We start from the raw sequence: 23,134 nt of genomic DNA, 5'->3' as shown, positions 1-23,134 counted from the left end.
GAGTGAAAAGAAACAAAAATAATGAAGAAACAGAAATTTTTTCTTAAAGTTCGAATAAATAGTTGGGTTGTTTTGTTTTGTTTTTTGTTTTTTTTAACAAACAGAAATGACAAGTAATAAGACAATACAATAAATAATACTATAACTAGAGTGCAACAACCTGAGTACCAGTATGGAGTATGGGTAAGGAGTGTGGGTATAAATATAGGTGTAAATAAATATTTTAGCAGCAAAGGGCATAATGACCAGCATTGATAAAGTGACATAAAACATTAGAATAGACGCGTTCTCCGGGAGCATGAGTAGCCGCTGCTCTACTGTGCGCCGCCATGTTGACATCAACATTTTAATTCCTGTATATATTGTACATACTATTGTTTGAGTAATACGATTGTTTTTTGGATTTTTTTGTACTTTTTATATTTTACATTTGTATTTATTATTGAAACTTGCACCAAGGGAGTGGCACTCCAATTTCGTTGTACTCTGTACAATGACAATAAAGGCTATTCTATTCTATTAATGGAACCCAGAATAACCAAATGTTGCTTAAAGTACTACTGAAGAAGAGGTGGTTGGGGTTAACTAGGCACTTTATAAAACAAATGCTGATAAATGTTGACATTGCCTTCCTTCGATATGAATGAGAGAGACACAGTTGCACTTTCTTGTAAAGTTTGATAAGTATGACTCTCATTCATATAATTTAAATCATCACTTTGATATTTTGGGAAAGTGTCTTGTTTGCTGTCCAGGGAAAGTCAGATGTCTGTAAATGTAGGACAGCAGTTAGATTATCCTCACACAAAGACTGGAAACAAGGAGAAAGGGCCGGCTGTAGCAAGTGTTATTAAATCATCTTTGAATATGTTATATTTAATTATATCTAATTTGTTTAATACGACTGATTCATGGCTAAGTTGCTTCATGAAGTCCCTGCAGGACTGTTTTCAACTTTTGGACAGCATCAGGCTCTTTTCATTCTGTTTGTAGTCTCTGTGCTAAATTTGGGAACTGACTCTGGCCTTGCAGTGAACATACAGACAGTAAATTGGTATTGATCAAATCTTAAACCCCTGGCAAAGAGCAAATAAGTATTATTTCCCAAAATGTCCTATTCTTCCTTCATGTTCAAATCCAAGACACCAAACATACTTGTTGTATTTGCCAGGGCTTCTGGACAAGCAGTAAAGTGAAAATTTATGTTCCATCTATAAAGCTGTTTGGATGTCTGTGCAATGTATCCCTGCATGTTTGTACCCCACATGACATGGACCATGAGCTGTGTTATGTGAATCTGTACTAAAATCCTGTTCTGGTGCAGTTCAGGACACAGGACTGAATAGTCTCATGTGATTTTAATGACTTGGCTCGTTGTGGTGTCTTAACTGTTGTAAATCACCTTGCCTGTCAGCTGTGCTGATTTCTCTAAAAGTATTTACATTTATTTGTTAGGATGATTTTAATCTCACTGTTGTAGAAATCTTTTCCATCCATCCAAGTTGATATCATATATAATTTACAGTTATGAGTTAAAATTGTTTTGTTTAAGTGGATTTAAAGTGTTGATTTTATTAAATGTAAATATGCAGTAGCCTTAATCTTTATTATTTATTAAATCCTTAATTAAAGTTGTATTTAAAGAAATTGGTTATCTAGGTCTTTGTTGTGTGAATTTCAGTTTTTGCATTTGATCACATATACAGGGTGGGCCATTTATATGGATACACCGTAATAACATGGGAATGGTTGGTGATATTAAAGTCCTGTTTGTGGCACATTAGTATATGTGAGGGGGCAAACTCCTCAAGATGGGTGGTGACCATGGTGGCCATTTAGAAGTCGGCCATCTTGGATACAACTTTTGTTTTTTTCAATAGATTTTGTTCAGTGATGAGGCAAACTTTTATGTGAACGGTGAAGTTAACAAACAAAACCACCGCTATTGGTCTGACACTAACCCACATTGGATGGATCCCTCCAAGACTGTTGGAACAACAAAAGTGATGGTTTGGTGTGGTATATGGGGTACAACGATAGTGGGTCCATTCTTCATCAATGGAAACCTCAAGGCCACTGGATATTTGAAATTGCTACATGATGATGTGTTTCCCTCTTTATGCACTGAAGCTGGCACGTTCCCTGAGTTTTCCCAGCAAGATGGTGCACCATCACATTATGGGTGCCAGGTCCGAGCATTCCTAGATGAACAGTTTCCTGGAAAGTGGATTGGTCGTCATGGGCCAGTTGAATGGCCCCCAAGGTCTCCCGATCTGACCCCCTTAGACTTTTATCTTTGGGGTCATCTGAAGGCAATTGTCTATGGTGTGAAGATACGAGATGTGCAGCACCTGAAACTACGGATACTGGATGCCTGTGCTGGCATTTCTCCTGCGGTGTTGCTATCAGTGTGTGAAGAGTGGGGGAAGAGGGTTGCATTGACAATCCAGCACAATGGGCAGCACATTGAACACATTTTATAAGTGGTCAGAAACTTGTAAATAACTCATGAAAGAATAAAGTTACGTTGAAACCAAGCACACCATTGTTTTTCTTGTGACATTACCAATAAGTTTGATGTGTCACATGGCCCTCTTCCTATTGAAAAAACAAAAGTTGTATCCAAGATGGCCGACTTCTAAATGGCCACCATGGTCACCACCCATCTTGAGGAGTTTGCCCCCTCACATATACTAATGTGCCACAAACAGGACTTTAATATCACCAACTATTCCCATGTTATTACGGTGTATCCATATAAATGGCCCACCCTGTATTTTAACTTATTATAAGTATTTTTTATGTAGGAGACAACAATTTTGGAATTTTCTTTAATATTATTTCAGTTCAACTATACTAAAGTTAGAATTTTATGTGACCAAAGGTAAAACTTTTGGGTATTTTTTTTCTTTTTTTCCACTGCTGTCACGTTTTGACACCTCAGTTCTCTGGGTTTTCCTGCAAAGTAACAAAGAGATTCATAAAATGTTATCTGGCAATTTAATCCATTCATTCAAGTTGAGATTTTACAGGCTCAAAAGATGTGCAGCTCTTTCAACAAGTTCTTCAGAAAATGGCATCTGATCTTGTGGTTACATGACTGTGTGGTCAGGTCAGCAAGTGTTCCAAAAAACTTTAAATTTTAAAACTTAAAGAGCATACCTGCATCTGAATCTACATAAACCAGTTTCATATTTTAAACATGCCCTAAAACATAAACTGCTGTGTGGGATGTATATGATGTTGCAACCATGAGGTGGCAGCATTATCCTGCATTGCTTCTGAAAGGAGTCCAAGCATCAGTAAAGGATACTTTTTAATTTGAAAGTGAGTGAAAAGAAGTGTAATAAAACAGATGCGTTCTTATAGCATTATCATTAATAAAAAGATGCTCACTATTTTGTACTTCATGGGTTTGTGTTCCGGTGGACTGGATGCCTGTTTTCATTTTTTTTTTTATATATTTATATATTTTTTGTTGTGTTAAAAAGTAAAATTTCTGTACAGTCTCCCTTTAATCAAGCCAAGTAATTAGATGTTCAAAACAAAAAAACAACCCCCGTTTAACTGTTTCAAGTCAACTCACTACAGTCTGTTTCACAAGTGTGAATAGTTGATGTCATAGCCACTGTCAGTGTGGGGCCTCTGATGAATGTAAAGGCAAAATTCAGAGTCTTTAGTTATTGAGTTTTAAATGGCTCACATTAGCATTGTTCTACAGGTCTGAACAATAGCTGTGTGGGAGGTTCATTTAGAAATAAGAGTAAAAAGTACTTCTTCGTGTGGTTTAATGACCGCATTAAAAAAACAAAGGTTATTGAGAATTTAAAGTGATAACATTTGCAAATGGGCATATGGGGATCATTTTGACCTGTTATTTATTTTGGGTCTGACCTTCAGAGGCCAGAGCTGCTCTGGTAGTTGTCTGCTATGTTGTAGTTAAGATACAAAACTTAAAAAGCTTGTCTTAGTGTCTTTGTATCAACTTTGCAAATGATTATTATCTAACATGTTGCCTTCAGGCTTGGGCACTGTTTCATGACTGAAAGTTATTGATTGACTTATCCCTAATGACTAGTCCTTCCACTTGGCTTAGGCTCCAAATAAAAAAAAAAGAAAAGAAAAATTAAAAAGTGAAAAATAAGATATATTGTTTTTGTTTTTTAACTGAACTTTGTGATAAGGTATTTTAACCTTTCAAGAGTTAACGCCCTCAAAAGCCTTCAAAAGTTAAGGTTACACATAAGCTGCTGAGAGACTGTCAGTTTTTTTAAATGATTTATTTATTTTTTAAACATCAGCTAGCATTCTTATCAAATTAGTGTCAGATGTTTGGCTTCAAAAGAGATTCAGAAATATTTGCTGACATTATGATCCCTCTTTTGCAATTAGAAATTTGTATTCCTGATCACAACTGTGCCTGCTTCTGCTATCATGATGATAAAACACTCACATGTGTGGAAGGTTTTGAAACCTCTCCCCTTGCATGCCGTGTGCAGACAGCAGACGATTGCTCAGTTTCAACAGCATCTGTTTCCTCTGTAACTTATTGGCAGGTTGGTTCAAAGAAAGTTCATGACAAACATCTCTGACATTTCTGTAGCCTTTATTTTAGGAATGGAAAACTATTTAAAAATGACATCACATATATAAAAAGAAAATTCTAAACAGTTACATGTTTGCGAGTGTAACGCAGGTCTTAAATACAGGTTTCACTGTAACGGTTTACCTGGCCTTTCATTAACGTCTGTCAAAATTATGCTCGTGCCTGAAATCCATGCACACGGCATAGTCTGACCCCAAATGTATATTATCTTCAAGCAGAGAACATGCAGAACAAAAATCAATTGTTGCTTTCTAACTTTTAAACCATATCCCCCTTCTTAATGTGTCAATCCAATAGCCACATCCACAGTAAACAACTTGCAAAATGAAAATAGACTGTTATTCTAATGAAACGATATACATGCTGACTGGAAGGTGTCACAATCACATTTTCATTTTGTGACACGAGGTCAAAACACCGGCACCTTTACCAACAAGCATCAAATATGTAGAAAACACTGCATTTTTTCCTAATAAGTATCAGGAACCTTTAGAGGGTGTTTAAAAGATTGTGCTGTCTAGCCTGTGCCCCTTTATCCCTGTGTGACATATCCAAGCACAGTTTGTGTTGGTGTGTTCGGTCACTGAGCTGAACTGTGGCCAAACTCGGTTTTCACTGCATCCACTAGAAAACTGAGCTCATTGCACAGAGTCTCGTAGCGATAGGCCATGCGGATTTGTGCTACATTTGTCCGCCTGATGTCATTGCCCTTCGGTCCATCCTGTAGGTAGTTGGGCCCAATGAAGTGTTTCTTCTCCTATAGGGAGCACGGTTAAAAAGATGTAGGTTGGAAAGTTGCAAATAGATATAATATTTCCAGAATTAACTCATTGTGGAGTTTGAATTTCATTAAAAAAAAGAGATTGCACAGAATAAATATGCAGTCAATGAAGTCAGTACTATTGGACTGTCAGACATTCTCTTGTCTAGCTTTTCAGTGGTAATAGGGTCGGTACTAATCTGAAGGACATATTTTAGGGTTCTTCTTGGATGTGCCGATTGACATTTTTGTGAGCAATAAAGTTTTCTAAAGAAATTACTGGAATATTGTAGAATTTTGGGAAATTAGTTAGCTTTCAGTAAGTCTGCACTGCTATTTAGTGCCTCAAAAAAGTATTTGACCCCTCATTTGGGTTACACAAAGAAAACCCAAATACAGCAAAAAAGCAGTTTTTAAATGATGATTCCATTTATTAACACAAACACAAACCTATCTGACCCTATGTGAAAAAAGTAATTACCCCTAAACCTAATAACTGGTTGTTAACTACAGTCAGTCATTAGCAATAACTGGCAATGAGTCTTTCAAATCGCTGTGGGGAAATTTTTGTTCACTCTTCGTTGCTGATTTGCTTTAATTGAACATGAACAGTGTGTTTGAGGTCATGCCAAAGCAACTCAATTGGATTTAAGTGCAGACTTTGATTGAACCGCATTAAAAGCTTTGTCTTAGTATTTTTGAGCAGTGCAGCTGATGGTGTGTTTGAGATCAGCGTCCTGCTGTTTAAGCCCAAGTCAGTTTGAACTTCAGGGCATGAACTGATCTTTTATTAATAGCTCCTGAAGAAGCAAAGCAGCCCCAGACCATCACACTACCACCTTTATATGTGACTGTTTGTATAAAAACTTTTTTTTAATGAAATGCTGTTTTACACCAGAAGTAACAGGATTTCAAACTTCCAAAAAGTACTGCTTTTGTCTTTTTAAACAACCCTGGCAGCAGATCAACTTGAGTTCATGTTTAATACAAAAGTTTGGGACAAAAAAATAAAGAAGTTTTTAGTTTATCTATTATTTTATCCATTGTATCTGTTTTCAAATGCATCATTTTACAATAAGGACTTTTAAAGAGAGCATCCCCCAAGCACAAAAGGTCTGACCTTACCTCATGTGAGAGGCCGCTCTGCACGACACTGTTCCTGGCAATCTCACACAAATCACAAGTGCTCAGCTTCCACAGCTGAGCTGCAATGGCATACTCCTCCATCAAGGCCTCCTGAAATGTTTCAAAAAAACTGATATTAGCAAATGAAATGTTATGATTAGGCTGGGAGGTCTATTTGTACAGCACCCTTCAAGAAGAGAGAAATTTCTTGTATTTCTCTGTGCACCACATACTGACAGTGATTATTCAATTAGTCTCACAGATGTCACCAGACTGGAGCAAATTACTGTGATCAAAGTGACTGTGAAACGGTAAATAAAATATTCTCCTGTGTTTCTGACCTTGGTGTAGTGGAACTGCATGGGGTCGTCGGTGGACAGGGACACACACAGGCCCTTGTGCAGAAACTCTCTCAAGGGGTTCTTGGAGTACTCCAGGAACAGGCTGTTGTTGCTCAGTGGAGACATGGCAATTGGGACCTGGGCCAGGTAGTATAGATACTGCAACACTGGGCTCTGGGGACGAGACACAACATAGTAATGCGAATAGAACGATTTTGTTTTGTTATTTTCATTTTATTTGTGGGAAAACTAAATGAAATTACAAGCAGAACAAGTAGAAGTTCAAGGGAAACTTTTTGTAGGTGGTGCAGACACGCAAGTCTTCCTAATTATAAGAAGTTATTAAAAACTAAGCGTTAAATCAATATTGACTTTCTCATCAAAATTCAAAAGGTTTTTGTCCTGCAAAGTTTTTGAGTTGTCATATTGTCTTTTTTTCCTTGCAGATGTGCATAAGTAGATGACAAGATGTTTAATTGGTGCTTTTAGAAACCATATCTTATGTTATGACACAACAAACCTTGGGCTATGGAGCCCAGAAGATGGCAGCACTCCCCTCTCTCTCTGTGACAGAGAAAAAGCTTTAAACATGCACTCTGGAAAGTGCTTGTATGGAGGATGTGTCCATGTAAACTGACATAACTGACTAAAGCAACATGTAGCCACATTCTTTGCACAGGCATTTGGATGTTAAGGGCTGCAGCGCTAATCTTAGCAACACTTGTCATACTAATCTAATGTCGTCTGTGTGCAATAATGCAATGTGTTCCAAATTTGAGCAGTATTGAAAACATGATGCAATTATTAGAGAATGTGATTAACTGTTTTAAATCTTTGCTACACATTTATACATGCAGTGTTTAACCTCATCTGTTGGCTGTTTATTTTTCTCTTCACATTTAGTCGGATATTATATTACACAGCAGGAACTTCTCTGGTGTTTAGACATCAACTGGATGGTAAATGGTATTCTACCCAACACATCTTACTCAAGCAAGCTGTTTTTATTCTCCTATGAGCACATCGGAGAGGGACTTGGGGTTTGGCAAGATGCTGAAATTAAGCTTAATGCAAAGCTAAAATGTGACAGTTAAAAACAAGCACTCGTGTGGATTAGCGTGTCACTGCTCGTTACTGATGGACCTGTTTGCAGAAAATATCATCTGCCAGCATCTTGTGCGTTTGAGTATCAAACCTCAATATGATTTTAAGGTTTTAACCTTCTTAAGGTTGAGTCCATGGGAGATGTTGTCAGCTGTCAGGAAGGCGGAGACAAGATGAGTGATGGAACCCGCCTCTCCACAGTGGGGACGGAACAGGAAGGTGTTCAGCCCTCGTTGCCTGTAGAACGATCCATAGTTACTTTGTGCACTACTACATGGAAGCCATGTTTGATTAAATGAGATTAATGGGCAGGGCTTACTTGCGGAGGTTGTTGAGAACCATTATGTTGGCATACATGTAGAACAGATAATAGGTGTAGGGAGGATTGTCATCTGTGGTCCATGCCTCAGGCTTCGGGCTCTTGTAAGAGAACATGTGGTCGCTGTGTTTAGATTCGTCATCCACGCTGTCAAATCCCGTCACCTACAGGAAAACAGATTCACATCAGCACATTTGCAAAACATAAAGTATATATAACACAACACTGAAATGAACGGACGGACGTGGATACATTTGTTTGTTTCCTTGCAGTTTATTGAAACAATGAATCATTTCAATGGAATTCACCAAAACGAGCTCCAAAGTTTCTAAGAAAATGTCCTTTGGACTGAGGAGAAAGAGCTGGAGCTTTTTGGCCACCCACATCAGCTCTTTGTTTAAAGGAAAAATGAACCCTTATAAGAGAAGAACACCAAGCCTACTGTGAAACATGTAAGGGGGTGCTTTTGTTTTGGGGCAGCTTTGTTTCATCTGACACAGGAAACATATAATCTGGGCAGAGCACAATGAAGTCTAGAGAGTACCAAGGCATGCTGGTGTGAAAAATACTGCCCAGTGTCAGAAAGCTCAGCCTCAGTCGCAAGTCATGGATAATGACCCAATACATGCAGCTAAAAGCATGTATAGCTGGGAATAAAACTTTGGACTATTCTTAAATGGCACTCCATGAGACAGGATCTTAATCCTATTAAGCATCTATGGAAACATCTGAAAGTGCAGTGTGGAGTCAGGATCCGTCAAACATGAGAGAGTGGGCCAAACTACCTGTTGTTTGGAAATGCAGACGTCTTATTGTGAAGTACAGAGATCACTTGTTGGCACTGATGGCTGCAAAATGTGTTGCCACAAAGTATTATATTAAGGCCACCACCTTGTTTTTTGTCCTGCCATTTTCATTTTGTTAAGTAGCATAAAATAATCATCTGATTCTTCTGTAAGCTGATATAAGAATCAGATGATTATGTTTTTTGTTTATTTAATTGTGGAAAGGAACCATTAAATTTTTTCATGTCTGTATATGGTTGCTATTGCACATTAAAACTTCTCCCTTTTGACACTTACATATTTTAAGAACACGTGGACTGCTTTGTGCTTTTGAGGGTTGATTGTAGCCTCAAAGAGGGGGCGGAACACATTCTCCAGTATCTTGGCAAAGCTTGGGATTAATTTCTTTGACTTGAAAATATCACTGCAAGACAAGATGAGCAAATTTAACCCATCTTCCTGCATGTGACACAAACATTTTACAGTTTGTTTGCTTATTGAAAACAGCTGACTGAGAAGTGTAATTATTCAGAACCCAATTATGCTGGATTTAGCTTTCAGTTGATGCTTACTAAATCCTGGGCACTTGGATCATCCATCTCATGTTGGGCGAGTGGACCTTATGCTGGATGAACCACGTCGCTAGGCTCTCCCACTCGCTCGCAGAGCGGCCGTAAATTGACAGACGGGGCTCGGCATGTTGGTATTTGCTCTCCTCTAGCTCTGCGGCGACTTCCTGAAACGGATAACAAACCACAGGAAGAAACAGGATGTTTCTTGATAAAGCAGAAGTGACTAGTTGTAACTGCTCAGTGGACGGATATGGCAACACTGTTTCCAAGTTTCAGCAAAGTGCTTTTTACTGCATATTCCAAAGCATCGCTTAGATGAGCAGCACTACCAGTGCGTGTGAGGCATATATATATCTTATTCCAATTCATAATGAATATGACTCAAATCTTTGTACGTGTAGCAACATTTGATTGTATCAAAATGTCACAGTGACTCAGCATGCACAACACCAGGGCCTTAAAAAGTAAAAGCAGCTTTGTGGAATTTAGCCATTGTTCATTTGATTATTTATGTTTGGGCTTTTTCCACAGTAGTGTCATAATGTCTAGAAAAATATATGGGAACAAAACTGGGAACATCCTGAACATATGAGTTAGCATCTTATAATTGAATCTCTGGGGATGGTGGCCTGTACTTCATTGCTTTAACTGTAGCCAGTTTATATCCAGGCCAGTTTCCTCCTTTTCTGTGGGATCAGTTCAAGTTGCGCTGATAAAAATGTCAAATGTAGTCAAACAACAGGCTACAGTTTCAAATTTAAACATGAGTAAATGCACTGTTTCCCACACATAGGCTTTATTAGGTCACGCCTCATATTTGTTGGCTTGCTTTAGCATTTTGTATTTTTGTATATCTTTTGTCTGAATGGGAAAAAAAGGCCTTCATGCTTTCCATGACAGCTGGCTCTACTAACTAGTTGTCCTCATTATTATTCAGTTGCTAACAGGATCTTGTAAAGCTCAATATGAGGCTGTAGCTCTCATTGGTAGTGCTTGTTCTGCACTGTAGATCAACTGGCACACTGAGACTGCAAACCAGGACAAGAACTGTACATCTGTAGCTCTAAATGAATTTATACTTAATAGAGATTCACTTGAGAAGCAGCTGATAATGTCCTTCAGTTATCTGTCTCAAAGAGACTGACAGAAGAAAAGTATAAATGTCATTATTTAATTGTTGAATTGCATCTGTGCCTCCTATTTTGTCACCATCTGGATCTGTTTCAACATGAATAATGTAAAGTTGTTCCTTTTTTTGTTCTCCACCTTGGCTATTTACCTGCACGCACGCGTGTCAAACATGACAGGCCAAAACAAGAGCAAATAAATTCTGCATGTAGTTTGGTGCCTTTACATAATTTCAGTTTAGCTACAGCTAAGCAGGCCTTCAAGTGGTGTTAGTGCTTTAACTCATACTATACCTTAATGAGACGTGCAAAGTATTCTCCTTTGATGTAGTTGTCCGCTTTCAGGTAAATCTCCCGCAGTTCGCTGGCCCCCACAGGGTTGTATTTTGAGTTGAACTTATCAAACCGATGAAAGGTTTGCCTTCCCTAGAAGAATAATTGATCGGTCAGACAGTGAGGCTCATGCAGCGCAGTTTGCGATCACAACATTTTCATTTCATTAAAGGGACTGCAGTAGAAATTAACAGGGACTGTTAAGCTGTTTGTAAAGATAAACAACCAAACTCACTTATAGTCACTGAGTTATTGCCTCAACTGTTTGCATCAAGGACAATTTCTATTTATACAAGGTAATGCTGACATAGGAACAAGTAGAAAGCTTTGAGTTCTCTTACAGCGTGCACGTCCAGAGAGTCTACAGTGAGGTCGTACGGGTCCATGTGGAGGCTGTCAAAGACTTCCTTGAGTGTGAGCTTCTTATTGCCTTTTTCCAAGACCACTCGATCTGCTTCAGTCTGGTATGTGGTCTGTATGAATCTCAGCAGATGCTTCTGGTTCATGCAAGCGGCAGCATGTATATGTGTGTCCACCTGTGTTTGACACAAGTCAGACAGTGGCACGGGGCTTACTGGACAACTCACAGCATCCCTATAAAGTGATATTTATTTATACTGAGAGCACTAAAGTTATGAATAGCTTCTGCTCTAAGTGCGTCAGCCCCTCTCCTCTGTCTGGGGCATCGCAGACTGAGCAGAAAGATTTCAGCCAACCTTTCTAACGTTGTAGAAGTCTCTGTGTGGGACTCTTTTCAGCTCTTTTAGCTCCGCCATTTCATTCAGCATTTCATGCAGGTAGAATTTGGAGCCCAGGAAGTTCAGCCGTCTGTGGCAGTAGGATTTTCTGCGAAGCAAAATAACGAAACAGTTACGAGTAAAATGTAATAAATGTCATTCGGTATCAGTCAAAAGGTTTGTAATGGCAATCTGTTAGAAATATTGACTAAGCTTTTGCACTCACGTTGGGCCGTCAGCTATCATTGCAAGTACATGGCTCAGGTCTATAGCAAAGGTCTCGAGGTCGGGGTAAGGAAGGCTGTAAGCTTGCTCTTGTTTCAGGGCCTCAGCATTCTCATAAACATGAATTATACCATCCTTTATCTGCAGCTCATAGTTCAGGTTTTCAGGAATACCCTCCATGGAGTATGGGTCCTCCCCTTCATGAGGGTAAGGCCAGATGTCTGCAGATGATGACAGCAGGTCAATCAGAAGTTATTTCACATTTGCAAAAACAGTCACTCTCTGAAGTGTTGGTTATAGAATAAAGATTCTTAAAGTGTATTTTTCCTTATTTTCTACCACATACAAATATACTGTTAAATTTATAATTACTCCTATTGAATACTGGCAATTTTAAATAAGGATGTCAACCTCATCAAAGAGAGCAAATATCGTTAATACCTTCATTTCAGGCTCAAAGCCCTGGCCACACACCTGTTATTTAGACCTTCTGTTTATGAGGGAGATCCAATCAGAAGAAAGACTGTGTGAGGGCAGGTAAAGGAGCTAAGATGGCTTGTTTCACACATTGAGATGTACCCAGGGGCTGAGATAAAGAAGTATTGTTTTGAAGTGTGCAAAATCATGCAAAGCTTCTCTGGTGAAGTGTGAGAATACAAAAACAGGAACTGGAAATGAGTCGAATAGACCTCTGACATTTGAATGAAATGATGGCTAGTAGATAATTCCAACTCTCCAAGTCTTTCTCTTGACTCACTTGAGGTCAGTTTTTTTAGGCTCTGTGTCAGGCATCGCCCAATCAGGTTTGAGCTGTGATATTTCCATGCTTGTATAACCTTCCCAGTGTATTCAGGAAGGGTGAAATTATACAGTATCTTTTATTTATGTTTCACTTAAACCTAAACTTTGGCTTTTAATTATGACTGAGTTTTGTTTTGTTCTCTTTGTGTGTTTGTTTTACTTTTTATTTTGTACAGCAAGTAACAGCAAGTGATTGAACCTTAAATGTATCAAAATGAGCAAAAATTATAACAAATAGTAAGGTAATTTAAGGCCGGTAAACTTTATTACACTGGAGTTATATTTGAGATTGTACATTTTCTTTATCTGTTGTCTGGATTATTCTCAGGTTCTGTTTCTGACGACATTATCTGTTGTCAGAAACAGGCTGACTGACCTTGGCTCACAGACACTTCACACCATCTCTGGCACACATACAGAGAGGTCTTAAATTAGCTCTGCATAGAATAGGTGGCACACAGTAAGTTTTATCTTTATCTCCAATACACAACTAAACATCAAATCATTAGTGAGTTGTTTAAAGAGGTCTGAGCACTTTTATTGGATATTGGAGTTGGCATCCTTCGTAAGTTTAATATTGTTTCTGCTCTCTGTGTGAATTGTTTGAGGTTAACGGTGAACTGAAACCTGAACCTTTAATATTAATGGCCTTGCTCCTTTTCCTCTCCATGTCGGAGTATTTCATTGGTTAAACAGCTGAGCTGGTTAAACACCTGCACTTGCGCATGTTGTACATAACCTCTTGCTGTGTGTGAGCGAGTAGATGGAAAATTACAAAATGTGCACTTTTGCTGGAAGATTAAATTGGACATTTTTGACACCAAAAAGGAAAAGTTTAGTAAACCTGGCAGGACTTCATCCTCTTCTAGCCACCTCTCATTTTCAGCATTTCGCAGGAACAGGGCAGTGGTCCTTGGAAATCGGTGGTAGGCGAGCCTGGAGTACTTCTCTCGGATGAACAGGGCTTTGAGGAGACCCTTGGTTGCTTGCTCATAGTCCTCAACTGTGATCTGGAAACATCGTGAGGTTGTTAATTTTTGACTTTTGTTTGTGTTTAACCACGGTGTCTTAAAGGTTCAAGATGGCCTTTAAAGATTGCAATAATCTATTTAAACTATGGCACCGAGCTAAATGAAGGATCTCTCCTGTTGCCCTGTCAGCTTACAGCCATGAATGAAGTTTTAACAAGAAAAGAACAACTGTCATGTTTTTCTTTTTCTTGTGTGAAAATGCCATTTTATAAGTATAGAGTGGATCGACTTTTTAATTCTGGGTAAAAATATGTCTCTCATAGGCCAAACATGCATTTTACCACATCATTGGTCTGAATTTAAAAATTAGTTGTTTTTTATGGTATATTTCCTCACTAGGCTGTGGTCCATCTTTTATATTTCAACATATGGACTAGTCTCGTTGATTACCCCTGCACAGTAATCTCCACTGATGGTAACTCTCTGGAAGTCTGGGAAGGAGTCTGAAAGCAAAGATTCAGCAGTGGCGGGTGTTTGCGCTGGGGTAGGTGTCCAATCAGGAGGCATCTGCAAAGATACCGACTGTGACCGCTTCAACTTGAAACTCTTCTTCCTAGTTACACAGAGGGAAAAGAAGCAAGCACTATTTATGCTGAGTATTTTTTGATGGTTTTATTTGTTCTTTTTTGGCTATCCAGAAAGAGAGACATGTTCAGTTAAGCATGTTTCTAATCCATACCTCTTAACTGACTCCTGAGACTGCTGTTCAGCCAGCTCCTTTTGCAGCTCCTTCTCTCTAGTCTCTTTCAGACCAATGGGACAGTCTTCTGGGACAGTGAACAGAGCCAGAGTATCCTTGCTGTCTTCCTCCTTCAGAGCAGAGGCGTACACCTTCTCTGCCATCAGACGAACCCTCTCATCCACCTCGTGTATTGACACTTTTGGGAAAAGGCGTGGTAAATCTGAAAAGTATTGAGAACATTTTTTTAGCAACTACCTGTATTTTTCTTACCAGTAAAAGTAGTGTTTAAAAATGTAATCTAATCATATTTCAGAATGCTTCTGTCATTCCAATATTGGTCATTATTAGTCGGAGTGGAGTTATGTCATAATTATGTTTGAAATCTAAAATGGAACAAAATACTGACATGTTATAACTCGTCTCATAAACGGGTTTAAATATGGGAGTGCCGAAAGATGAAATAACATTATCTTAGTAATGACAGTAAACATGAATACCAGAAACATAATCCGGAGTGACGACGGTGGGTTGTGGGGCTGTTTTCCAGCTTCTCATTTCAACACACAGACCAGAGAACGTGTCTTGAGTGGTGTTGGAATTAAATAATTTGCAGTGCCTCAATAATGCTATGCTTTTTTATTAATAAGTGTTATAAAGTCATATAGTGTAGTATTGAGTGGACACAGCCCTGAAAAATAAAGGCATTAGATCATGTGTCCTTGGGGAGTAGAAAGCTGTAGACGCTCGCTCACACTTGCCTTGGAAAAAGTAGATAAGAGGGGACCATCTCTAGTGGAAAGTTACTGAGACACTGTTGTTTAGACTAGAATAAGAGAGCTTCTGTAATAAAACTGTTAGGGGCGCACCACCATTTTGAGATCCGCGGCAACGTGTCATGCAGGACGCATCTCCCTTCTAGAAGTAATGTGAAAGAGAAATAAAGTGTTAAATGGTCTACTGAGCAGTGTTTTGTCTTCCATCGGATGCCTCCGAGGAATCAAAAGAACTCGGTAAAGTGTTGATCGTTAACAGTGGCTAACTCGTGTTTCAGTGCTTGCTGCCAGTGCAACAGGTAAGTTACAGTAAACAAATCTGTGTGTCCAAGTCTGGCCGCGTGTTCTGAGAGCACACCGCACTGAGGACGGTATGTGACAGCAGGAAAAGCAACAACACTGAAAGCTCCTGCTTACACAGTGCACCTCTGTCGGTGCATCGCCGCGTGTTAATTAGATGTGACTGAAGTGCTGTGATGATAAGCAAGATATTTTTATGTAGGAAATATCATGTTGATGGAACTTGTGAAACCAGAGCTGCGTAAACATTTGCAAAACAAAAATTACATAATGATTCGTAAGGTTGTATTTATTTATTTTTATTATTTATGGTTGTCATCATCCTTACTGGTATATTGTGACACCATTAGTTTCATGTTTATTTTGTAATAAATAATATACAGTCAGCGGGCACTTCATTGGGTTGCACCTCGTTCCAGGTTGGAACAACTTTAACTCTTTGTGTCACGCATTCAACAAACTGCTGGAAACATTTTGGTCCATATTGGCTTCATAGCATCGCACAGCTGCTGTAAATATGGAGGCTACCAATCTGTTCCACCACATCCCAAGGGTTCCCTGTCGGATTGAGGTCCGGGGACTGTGGAGGCCGTTTGAGTGCAATGTGGTCAAGAAATGAGTTTGAGATGATCTGAACTCATGCTGCACTATCCTGCTGCAAGCAACCATCAGAAGATGGTACATTGTAAACTTTACACTGTAATACAGGCATTTAAATGGTCAGCATTTAAACACATTACTGTTTAAAATGTAGTGTTTCAGTAATGATAAGTTGTGCCACACCGTTACTCCACCACTACTTTGACCCACTGATCCAAGGCAGGATAAATCGGTGCTTTGATGGTGTTTATGCTAAAAAACCGAGACAGACCAGGCAACATTTTTCCAGTCTTCTGTTGTCCACTTTTGATGACCATGTGTGAACTGTAGCCTCAGTTTCGCACCTGGTGTGGTCTTATTTGCTGTTTGCTTCCTATCAGCCTGTAGCAGCCTGGCCAGTCCCCTCTGATTTTGCCCAGAGAACTGCCGTTCAAACCATCCTCTGTAAACCCTACAGATATATTTGTGGGAAAATCCCAGAAGAAAAGCGGCTTCAAAAATACTCGCCTGTCTGGCACCAACAAACGTGCCACATTCAAACATGTGGAAAAGCACAGCTGTTGAAGTTTATATTATCATTGCCGCTGCAGTTTGCCCTGGGAAGTCCGTCTTTCCTTATTTTGACATTTACCATGTAATATTATCAGAAGGTTAGTTCAGGCTCATGCAAATATTGATTGGCTTATGTTACATTGTTTTAGGTTTGCAAGGGTGTTACAGGTCTGATACAGACCTGATACAGGTCTGCTATTGAATGGTAGGCATCAGTAAAGTACATTTAAGAATCTTCAGACAGATATCCTGTATGTAGTTCACAGGATTCTTCCAGGCTTGTACATGGAAAGGAAATATTTGACCCCGTTGTTAGAGCAGCAGTTATGAGCATGCCATCATTTTGGTTCTCAAGGCTTTTTGGTGGGAAAACAGTCAAGTTTATTTGTATTAATCTCATTCTCTCATACATGCATGGCATGCTATTTCTGAACTCAGGACCCCCTGATCTTGTATTTTCAGCAGATGAATGACAGCAGATTGGTTTTATATTTTTTAATAGCTTCTCCCCCTTGTTTAATTCCCACAGTGCGACAGCTACTGTTGCTACCCAACATCCCATCATCAGTCGAGATGTTTGGATATTCTGATCACCGTGTCATCACTGTGGATATTAACGTTGCAGTCCATAGGGGTCACTGGGACACATCCAGAATATATCCGTGTGAGGATACTGGAATCAACAAGCACACGATAGCACATGCAGCTCCAGTGTATCAGATGCCAAACTTCTCAGCTGCACACTGCATCCCTACTGGTTTACACAACACTCTGTCTGAAACCTCTGAGTGATCTGGAATTCTTCACAGATGATACCGTTAACATTTGCCCTCACACTGACACGCTTGCTGCCCGTTCCTTGGCTAGCACATTTTGGGAGCTGCTGTTTCTGATGAGCCTTTCAGCACGTGCACTCTCTCCCTGCTGGAACAGCTCAACAGTCTCTTGGATGACCTTGATTACACACCCCAGTTATAAAAACCTAACATTCACAAAGCCTCTGACTATGTTGGAAACGTCAATTAAACTGAAATTCTGAAATATTATGATAAAATTTCAATTTTGGAATGATTTTTAAGTTTTCAGTGTGTAACACAAAAAGAAAAAAAATCAATAAAATGTGCCAGTATTTCATAATACTCACTTATAGTATATATAAATATCCACCTGCTTCCTCAGTTAAAGACTGCTGTACTTATAGCATCACTCAGAAAGTCAAATCTAGCTGCTTCTGTGCCTCAGGCAGTAGCCACTGAATAAACAGCTTTGAAACTCTTCTTTGAAATTATTCTTTGAATAGTTGTCATCACATTTCATAGTCTTTTTTTAATAGAAACATAAAATCAGTAGGGGTAGCACTATCTGTCTCTTACCTTCTGTCGTGATTTGGGCCATGTTTGGCTCTTTCGGTCTTTGCCTGTTGAGTCAGGTATTTCAGCTTTCACGTATCTGGTTCTGTCTCTTGTGGACCCCTTACCTCTTAGCTTTTGCACCGCCACTTCTACAGGTATGGCACTCAGTGGCAGGACTTACAAAACATCTGAGTGCTGCTGACACAACACCTATGTAAACTGTCCTGAGTTCTGGTGACTGTATATTGCTCGTATCTGTGATGCTTCTCTTCAGGGTTTTCTCTCTGACTGACTCTGTCGGGCTTTGCTCTGCTGTTTATTTGGTCCACTGCCTGTATGTATGATGCAGCTGCTAGTTGTTGTTGTATTGAGTGTCCTTCTATCTCTATTTTAGGGTATTGAGCGCGTCAGGGTAACATGGGGTGCTAATCCAAGCTGGTATGTCACAACTGGCTGCTAACATGTGAGCTCTGATCTGTGATATGGGGCAGTAGGGCAAAAAGTAAGTACTGGCAGCTACAGTCACTGTGTTTACCATGTAAACACTAAAGTAAGGGGAAAAAGCCATCAAACTTAGCTGGCCCTGTAGGAAAAAGTAATGGTCTCCTCTTGCTAAATTATTAATTAACTGTGAGTAACAGACTTCTTGGGAAACTGAGCTCATTTTCACGAGCCACACCCAGGCATGACAACAGCCAGACCTGCTGAACCAACAAATCAATTATAGAGGTATGTTAGCAGGCTAGAGACCGCAAATTTAAAGAAACTCAAGAACAAACGAGAAACAGAATGACTGGCATCTATCAGTCCAGAAAGGGTTACAAAGCAATTTCGAAGGTTTTGGGACTCTAGCATACCACAGTGAAAGCCATTATCCACAAATGGAGAACACCTGGAACAGTGGTGAAGCTTCCCAGGAGTGGTCAGCCTACCAGAACTGCTCCAAGAGTGCATCGACAACTCATCCAGGTGGCCACAAAAGATCCCAGAACAACATCCAAAGAACTGCGGGCCTCACTTTCCTCAGTTCACGATTTGAGTTCACGATTCAATAATAAGAAATTGGGAGAAAGAAAGAAAGAGTTCCAGGTGAAAACCACTGCTGACCAAAAAAAGCCCATCTCACATTTACCAAAAAAGGCCTTTTAGGTATTTTAAGACAAGATATTCTGTGGATTAATGTGAACATCATTCCCACGGTCAAGTTGTTGTGGTAGTGTCATCTGGACTTGTTTCCTACTTTAGGACCTGGAGCTCAGCTGAAGCACTTGGGTTATTGTGGCGTGAATAAGGCACGGCGGGACCACAGGTTGTTGCTTTGAGCCATTTTTATTTGCTGGGGCTGCAGCTCACAGGCTGCCATCCGCACATGCAACACACCACAAAAATCCACCAGCAACTGAGTCCCCGTGTTTTAACAGGCGGGCGCGATTACGGATGCCGTGCAGGTGAGTCCGCATGGCACCGCCGACCACGCCTCACCAGAGTTATGCAGCCAGACAATGATCCAAAACACACCAAGTAGTCCATTTTACATACTATTAGAGATCATTCATAAAAGCATTTGTGTAGCAAAGAATCTGAAGAACACAAGTATGAACTTTACTGCAGTAAAAGAAAGCACATTGCTGGTAACAGTCCATCTTTGTATGCAAATTATTTAGTGGTTTGGTTAGTTGGAATCATCTGTTCACTGCCCTCACTTTTAGCACACCTATAAGGAGCGCGCACTGTTCAAAAAAGCCACTCAAGGTTGCAGACAGCAGACAGTTTAACTTAACTGGTGTGTGAACAGATGCGTGATAAACCGTGTAATAGCTGCATTTGAATACGTGGGAGTGAGACGAATGCCTGTGTTAGTTTAGTGAGATCGCTGTTTGTTGTGCTTTTGTATATTATGTTTGTCCTGCATGGTTTTATTTACTCACCCTTTCCCATGCATGGTGTCGACTGTTGCTTCCAAAGGGCCATGTTGATTTTCTTACTCATTTTGAGTTGATCTAGAAGAAACAAAGGTTTAATAAATAACACTGTACACATATGTTGTTCAGTAAGGCAGCATTTACTCAAACTTGACATTGGTTAAAGGTGTCATTTAATGGCTCCTAGCAAAGCAGTACAGCCTTATCTCGCATCACAATCCCTTCTTCCTTACCTTTGTTTGCTAGAGTGACGGTCACACCCAAAGTCACACCCCGAGGACCATGATTTTACACAACTTTGACTTGACTGTTTGAGTTATCGTAGTTTTTGAAATGCTCGTGTATTATGCTCTGATTTAACTTGGAATTTGTTGAAAGGAAGTCAGTGAACTGGAAAGTGGGGAGGTTTGCGTCAGGAAGGACAAAAAGTCTGTGACAAGTCAAACATGGAGATCATCAAGAATGAGATTTCCATACCGGAGCATCTCTGGTACTGTTAGCAGACAGGGTGACGGTGCAGACTGTGCTGCTGTTGGCCGGACCCGATAGAAGGTGAACATGCAAAGTTGTGACAGGAGGATGCTAGGGATAGTGTGAAGTGGAGGAAAATGATCCAATGTGGCAACCCATAAAGGGAGTAGCCAAAAGAAGAAGTTGAAATGCATTACTTGTATTTGGAGTGTTCACATTATGTTAAAAAGAGGAAAGTTTTAGGGATCATCAGCCAATATTTAAGCTCCCATTTTTGTTTAGCTTTGGTTTGTTTAGCTTTGGTTTGTTTAGCTTGAGTTTGGTTTTATATGAGCAGTTAGTTTTGTTTATTACTTTTTTATTTAATGTTGCCATCATAAATTGAATGTAGCTGTTTACTTGACATATTTTAAGGGACTGGAACTCTAATTTGACTTTTGTAAAATGAAGTATTTTGTGTTTTGGGCAAAACATTAGTTAAAAAAACAACAACAAAAAAACATCCCACTTAATTTGTTTTGTTTGCATTGATCAACTGTCATTTCAGTAAATTGCTGACAAAAACTGCTCTAACCAGTATGGCCATTGTTGGGACACCTTTGGGAGTGTCTTGTGCTGTGTGGAACCAAAATGAAGGAGGTGGATCCTTAATGCCTTTAGATTTGACTTGATAGAGTTCGTGGTTGCTTGATCGGATTGGAATCTGGGAAGTTTGGAGGCCAAATTAATGTCTTTGGCTGTTGTGTTTCACAAGCTTTTTTTTTATGTTTTGTTAGTTTAGGGTTTATAATTCTGTGTATACATTACACAACATTACATTACACACAGTTTTGCATGTCTCAAAGTTCTATACCAGCATGTAGTGTCAGTGTTGTCACAACATCCATGTGAAAAGTCCTGTAGTCATTTTTTACTATAGAATGCCATTTACAATCATTTTAAACATGAACAATAGAATTAAAAAATATCCACATAATGCATTAGCAGTTAAAGACTGAAAAGAGCTCATTTCAGAAACATTACTTTCCTGGTATGTGCAGACAGTTGCTGAGCATCAGATGCGAGTGCTGATTCTATAACACATTTTAACTACTTAACTATGTGTTGAAGTGTAACTTTTTTAAAAAAAAAATTAATTTCTCTATCACCAGTTCACACCCGTTATGAGAACTCCTCTTATAATTTTAGATTAAAGGCTACAACATCGTAAACTCAACTATCTAGCAGTTTTCTATGAAGAAGTACTTGGTGCCACAGGGTAAAAAAAGAAGTCATTTGTAACAGGAAGTGACATCTAATAGAACCAGGCTCAGATATTCACAATGCCAACATGACTGAATCCTGTCAGCTGCCATCAGGTGTTATCTCAGTGTTGTAGTGGATTATACTTAAGGAGGTAGTCGTGGGAATTTTAGCTGTCTAGAAGAATTTGTCTAAAAAAATACAAAAATAATTGAATCATTAACAAATTACCTGATTGAAAGAATGTGAATGAATAAAATCTGTCTGATATTCCAGATCTCACATAAAAGCTAAAGTTGTCACAAGCTAAAGTAGCAATCATGTGGCTTCACAGTTATGTTGCTTTGTTGGTGTAAATAGCCCAGAGAAAACAACAGCAAACCAGTGCAAAACCTCTAAAGGTATGTGCAAACTAAGCATTTCAAAGGAGATTCTGACAACTTGGTACTTGTGGGAAACTTGTCGTTGCCACAGTGTCTTCTTTGAAGTGCATGAACTATTCTTATGCCATGCATAAGCTCATCAGTGTCATTTGACTAGATCTGTATCACGGGTTCGTGTCTTTCTAGGGTGTAACGCAGTCTTGTATTTATTCCTCTACAACAGAGGAAACAGAATGAATACCACCCAGTCCTATTTTTAAGGCAATTAGTCGGCATCTAGTTTTGTTTGGGTTTTTTCCATTTATTTTTGTATTAGTTAACTAAGACACATGTTGGTACCTGTTGGGAAATGTGTGGCTGCCGTACTTGATCAGGCTTGTTTTGGAGCAAAGTTTCAGAATAAAAGAAAAAAGGAAAAAAGAAACATTTTGATGTCAGGCAGCAGTTTTAACCACAGCTAACTGTTGCCTTAAAAAAAGTTTGACTGTGCCTTAAGATTGCAGTTTAAGATATATCATTTATTTTGTTTTAATACCTACAGATGCTCACTCCTTTGGAAGCCAAAAAAGCAAAAAGAAAAAGAAACAGAAATATGCACCTTCATATTAAGATATTTAATCTATATGCAAACTATATCTAGGTATGTCTGCCAGAGCTCACCATGCAAATGAGGTAAGTGCTAAAAGCAATGCTGACATAAAGTTAATATAAACAATGGAAACACAAAGAATCATTATGACTGCCGTGTACTTACTGTTGGCAGGGCTTTGCACAAAGCTAAAACGTCCTGGGACTGTAGAGACCGTTGTCAGGTGTCAGCAGACTGAAGCCTTGTCAGTGCAGGTTCCAGCAGACACCGGGCTGGTTCGGGCTGTCACTGCCGGGTTGAAGTATGAAGGAGGTACAAAGTTGGTGTTGCAAACAAGGAAGTAATCTGCATCAGTGTTGTTTGGCAGTAGAGGAAGTGCAGGAGGAAGCGTTTGTATGAACA

At 39.3% G+C, this 23,134-nt stretch overlaps 1 protein-coding gene across 2 annotated transcripts; it reads right to left on the bottom strand.

The window, feature by feature from the left end:
• Nucleotides 1–4,589: 4,589 nt before the first annotated feature.
• Nucleotides 4,590–23,132, bottom strand: ampd3b (adenosine monophosphate deaminase 3b). 2 transcript variants are annotated; one of them, XM_084934183.1, is made up of 16 exons: nucleotides 22,898–23,132; nucleotides 20,054–20,125; nucleotides 14,546–14,768; nucleotides 14,257–14,419; nucleotides 13,680–13,845; nucleotides 12,036–12,255; nucleotides 11,789–11,918; nucleotides 11,414–11,608; nucleotides 11,034–11,165; nucleotides 9,613–9,776; nucleotides 9,338–9,464; nucleotides 8,256–8,419; nucleotides 8,053–8,173; nucleotides 6,833–7,006; nucleotides 6,492–6,602; nucleotides 4,590–5,363 (listed from the first exon to the last, which is right to left on the bottom strand). In XM_084934183.1, the coding sequence occupies exons 2-16, from the start codon at nucleotides 20,112–20,114 to the stop codon at nucleotides 5,187–5,189; spliced, it is 2,328 nt and encodes a 775-aa protein (XP_084790309.1). In that variant the 5' UTR covers nucleotides 20,115–20,125; nucleotides 22,898–23,132; the 3' UTR covers nucleotides 4,590–5,186. The 2 variants fall into 2 exon arrangements, with proteins under 2 accessions (XP_084790309.1, XP_084790310.1); XM_084934184.1 differs by lacking the exons at nucleotides 20,054–20,125; nucleotides 22,898–23,132 and adding an exon at nucleotides 18,147–20,035.
• Between the last annotated feature and the right edge of the window lie 2 nt (nucleotides 23,133–23,134).

The sequence above is a fragment of the Perissodus microlepis genome, chromosome 7, assembly GCF_051167445.1.
Source record: "Perissodus microlepis isolate ML-2025 ecotype Zambia chromosome 7, ASM5116744v1, whole genome shotgun sequence".
In the NCBI taxonomy this organism is placed as follows: domain Eukaryota; kingdom Metazoa; phylum Chordata; class Actinopteri; order Cichliformes; family Cichlidae; genus Perissodus; species Perissodus microlepis.
This window is presented reverse-complemented; position numbering and strand designations above follow the sequence as displayed.

Bases quoted from the DNA above. Each gene is read 5' to 3' on its own strand.
- ampd3b (XM_084934183.1), bottom strand. From the start codon at position 20,114: ATGAGTAAGAAAATCAACATGGCCCTTTGGAAGCAACAGTCGACACCA. The intron at 13,846-14,256 runs GTAATCAACGAG...CGATGTTTCCAG, and splicing joins GTGGAGATTACTGTGCAGGG to ATCACAGTTGAGGACTATGA. The intron at 11,609-11,788 runs GTTGGCTGAAAT...TGTCAAACACAG, and splicing joins ACTTCTACAACGTTAGAAAG to GTGGACACACATATACATGC.